The sequence below is a fragment of the Fulmarus glacialis genome, unplaced genomic scaffold (assembly GCF_000690835.1).
Source record: "Fulmarus glacialis isolate BGI_N327 unplaced genomic scaffold, ASM69083v1 scaffold12732, whole genome shotgun sequence".
NCBI classification, from domain to species: Eukaryota; Metazoa; Chordata; class Aves; order Procellariiformes; family Procellariidae; genus Fulmarus; species Fulmarus glacialis.
In genome coordinates, this window is record NW_009197227.1 from 17638 (window position 1) to 21932 (window position 4295).

Here is a 4295-nt window from a genome sequence, read left to right on the forward strand (position 1 = left end):
TACTGTCCTCCATGGTAAAGCTGATAAGGCAATGCTCGTTATATCACAGTCACCACAATAACGCGGCAGATGAACAAATTAGCTAGTATTAACCCAGTTGCTCTCCAGCTCCTGATGTCTGGGAAAATGGCATTAACAAGAAAAGGAACTAGAATTTTCCTGTTCCCTGTCTGCTCTCTCCTTTACCTCAACACACCCTCTAAGATGGACGTGAACTAACCTATGCAGTCCTCCGTCAGGGTTAAAAGGCATCTGAGGGTACTGTTGCCTAGCCTGCAATTTGGGTTACGCTATGCAGTCAGCTTACCTTCTTTTTTGAACACTTCACTAAGGGCAGGCTATCAGGTCTGTATCTCAAACTATCTCCACGCAGTCAAATGACTGTAGGTACCCCAGTCCATCTGGAGGTACTCAGCGCACATCTTACTACACATAGAGCTGACTCGCCTTCCTCAGCCACGAAGAAAATCCTTCTTACCTTCTGCAGATGTAGTAACTTGCAATAGAGATGGCGATGAGGAAAAGCAGAACTACGATAACTGTCAGTGCCACATACTCCTTACTGAGGGGTTGTCTGACAAGTTCTGAATGCACACATCGGACACCAGAGAAGCCTACGTCACACCTGAGGATAAGAGACGCGGAATTAGAGACATCGCCGTGGGGTTACACTTCAGCAGTCCACAAAGTATGCTGTGCTGCTGGCCTGCTGTTTCCTCAGGGACAAGCAATTTGAACTGATGTAACTCAAGCCCATGCGGACCTACAAATGGTTGCAAATTCTTCAAGTAAACGAGGAATACCCTTAAAAATGCCTAGAGGGTCTTCATTTTGTAGGCTGAATCAAAGGAGAGACCTTGCTGCTTTGCCTGAGGTCTGGATCTCACACTACTGTAAATACAGATGAACGGGGAAGCACACCAGAATGAGTGTCCCAAGTTTAAGCTGGGTTGGTGACTAATTTCAGGCGTCTTAAGACTCTCACCCAGGTTTCACTGGAGCCAGCACGTGTGCTTAACACTTGCTTGAATGCAGCTGAGGTATATTATAGATATACCGCTCCTCTTTAAGTTCTTGTGACCATTTAAGTACTTTGCTGGATTGGTGTTCCGGCTAAGTGTCAACAGCAGCGAGATCAAAAGCCACGTACGGTTCATGTCAAAGCCCACCTCGGGGAGGTCTGCAGGACACAATGCGCCCTGTCCATACCTGCAATAGTGCTCATCCAAGTCCACTATGTACACGCACTGTCCGTGGAAACAGTAGTCCTTCATTTCAGGCTTGCATCTAGTTATCCCAACTTGAGCCACACGTGGACTGTTCTCTGTCTGGACTGCAAGGAGATTTTGTTAGCATCTCATCAGCCTTATTTTCCCTTTATATTTCCCAAACAATGTACAAGCTTTACAAGTACGACTAATAGTCTCGCTACCAAGAGACCTCCAACGCAGTAGGAATTAAAGCAGGTGAGCCTTCTGAACAGGGAGAGGACTTTCCCAGGCCAGAGTGATATTGACTTTTCCTTCAGGAGTTCCACAGAAGCTATTTCTGCTTTTACAGCAGACTTAGCGCCTCAGACAGAGCTCTTCTGCTGAAGAAGCAATATTAAAGGAAATGAAGGCTGAAAAATGGTTCTTGTTCAACAATGCTGAGCACTTTGCAGGATGTTGGCAACGCTGCTCAACAGAAAAATGATTTCCAAGGGCACCTCAGTGAGGCCGCCAGCCCAAGAAAGATGGGAACCAAAGACTTGTTATTTACAAAGAGAGCTGTGCAGTAACTTACTTAGTGCTGTTGTGCAGTTCTCCATTTCACCAAGCCCACATAATGGGATCACTGTTGTGCCCAGGACTGCTTGCGATAGGTAACCTTTAAGAGAATAAAAAGAAGAGTCAAAACTAGATGCTTTTCAAGTACAGTTAAGTATTTCAGCTGGTGTACTCATTAAGTTAATACAAGAAGAACAGAAGCTTTTTATAGCAGGAAAAACCCAGTGTTGTAAGCTGAAAAAATGTAGGTCTGACAGATCTGCTGCCTATTATTATATAAGGCAGCCCAAAGAAACATCTCTGAAATCCAAACTTTTAATGTAGAACAGAGATCAAACAGAAACTCGGTGTCTGTGACCACCTCTCACCCACACTCTGAGTGAAACTGGGCAGGAACAGGCTTGGAGAGATTACACAGCAGAGGCAGAAATTAGGCCAACTCTGATCACGTTAGGTTTTCTGGCTAGTCTGGCATGGCACCTGTACAGGGGACACCGCCAGGGTTCCACAATTAGGCATGGCAATCGAGCATTCATCGCAGGAGGAGTTCTTTTGGTGATCAAAATCAATATGTCCTTAAGTCACAACAGTCCACAGGAAGAGAATTTCCTAGGACTCAGCAAGTCAGCGCAGCTGGTGACTCAGCACACCGGGTCAGTGCTGTGCCAGGCTCAGCACCCCACCACTGGCTTCAGAGACCACATACTGCTCGAGGCAGGCTTAACACAAAAGCTGCTCTTAAGCAGCAAAGAGCTTCCTCAGCCGCCTACTTGCTGTAACCAGCCTGAAAGGCTGGACAGTTCCTGCACTAATACCCACTCTTGCGTTGGAGTTCTTCAGTTAAAAGTCCACTTCCTAAGACAGCTAACACAAGATACCAAACCCTCTTCATCTGGTCACTGGGTTGGAGAGGTTACTGAACACTTCACGGGTCCTGGGTCAGTGTTACTTAACTCAGGAGAACCCCAGAAGAAAACTGGTACATTTCTGTCCTTCCTTTGCCATCCACACTAAAGAAAACTGCATCTCAGCACGTTTGATGTGGGAACCAGACGTAATAGCAGACAGCTCCATGTAGGCTGAGGAGTTCAGCTACCGAGCAGTGGCTGCATTTCCTTGGGGAGCAAGGGCCCTCCTTCCCTTCTCTCAGAGATTCAGCTTATGAAGCATTTTGACATCTTTTGGGCTGTAAAGTGCTGCACAGGCACAGCTTTCAGGTATTCTACTAGTTAAATTAACATTTCCAAACAGGATTTGAAGGCCAACACAAGTACTTGTAGCTTCATGGCTAGCCCACGAGGAACAGTCAATGTTTGCCCCAGCTGGCCATGAAATCCACTTGGCTAACACTCCTGCTGTGGTCACAAACTAACCTGCTCGTGAACTGCTTAGTCATCAGCCCCATTCCACAGAAGTCTGTAATTTGTGTCTTTGGGCTGTTTGCCTCTATTAACTTGTCAAGTCATGCACGTCTAATGGAGGGAGTGTGCCTTCATAATTTCTTGATCACTCCAATTCAACCCCAGTTATTAGAAAGTTTCATTACATCTCAGAGTTAAATCTAGTAGTGATTTATGGATTTCCTGCAGCTCATCTATTTCTGGGTGATTGGTAGGCTTCTTTTAAGCTCTATTCCAATGAGATACAAGAACAGCAGAAATATCCACCTTAGAGGGACAGGGCTTTTTTGTGTCTTTGTTTGTGTTTCTTTAAAAACACCATTCCTTCTCCTTGCCTCCCTCTCCACCGCACTCCTGTAAAGCTAATAAGCCAGGTTTCCACCAAGCTTTAGAAGAAAGGACAAAGACTAGGTCCGCCAAAGTGAGAGCCACGGTAACAGACCAGTGATGCCAGCATCTTGAATTGTACAGGAGACTAAGTTGGGGACATCTGCGCCTGCTAGCATGACTCAGCAGGACCTGCCTTTCACTCCCATGGGGCAGAAACAGCAAGTTTACTTTCAGGGTGGGATATTTTTTTTTTTTCTTTCCCAACAGCACTGTGCTTACTGTAGATTTCATCAGGAGGAGCAGTTTAACACTTCTGTAAGGCCAATTTGAGTCGCCACGACAGCAAGTTAAAGTGTTTGAAGGATAAGGCCATCAGCTGACAGAGGGTGGCAGCTCAGTTACTGCTAGAACAGCACGCTTGGAGCTTCAGCCAGGGACCCGGTGTCCCAACCGATGCTGAGAAAAGAAGATTTACCGAGTCAGTCCTTCTTCCCAGGAACTAGAGGGACGTTTCAGGAGTGCTCCACGGACTAAGCTGCTCCCTCAGCAGGGAGCAGCCGTGGCATAGGACAGCTCTGTCCCACTAAGTGTACACCATGTCGTTGCAAGAAGGGATGCTGAAATCCCGAGACGAGCGAGAGTTAGTGACCTGAGGCTCCCTCCTGTAGTCCGCATACTGCTGCTATCATCTCTCTGTGACGTGCTATGGCAAGATTTGGTCTGGGGGCCACACGACAGTAATGAACATAAGTCAAGGCAAAATATGCTAGAGGTACCTGAGTTATCCACTTCTATC

The 4295-nt window shown here is 46.5% G+C and overlaps 1 protein-coding gene across 1 annotated transcript in view; it reads right to left on the minus strand.

Moving 5' to 3' along the window:
• LOC104072870 (proepiregulin-like) overlaps positions 1–1864 on the minus strand; it is a 2762-nt gene extending 898 nt beyond the window's left edge. Inside the window, exons 1-3 of the mRNA XM_009572468.1 lie at positions 1786–1864; positions 1210–1333; positions 479–625 (exon numbers count right to left, since the gene is read on the minus strand). Of these exons, the coding sequence (XP_009570763.1) occupies positions 479–625; positions 1210–1333; positions 1786–1810 (296 nt within the window). The 5' untranslated portion in view covers positions 1811–1864. The remainder of the gene's footprint in view (positions 1–478; positions 626–1209; positions 1334–1785) is intronic.
• Between the last annotated feature and the right edge of the window lie 2431 nt (positions 1865–4295).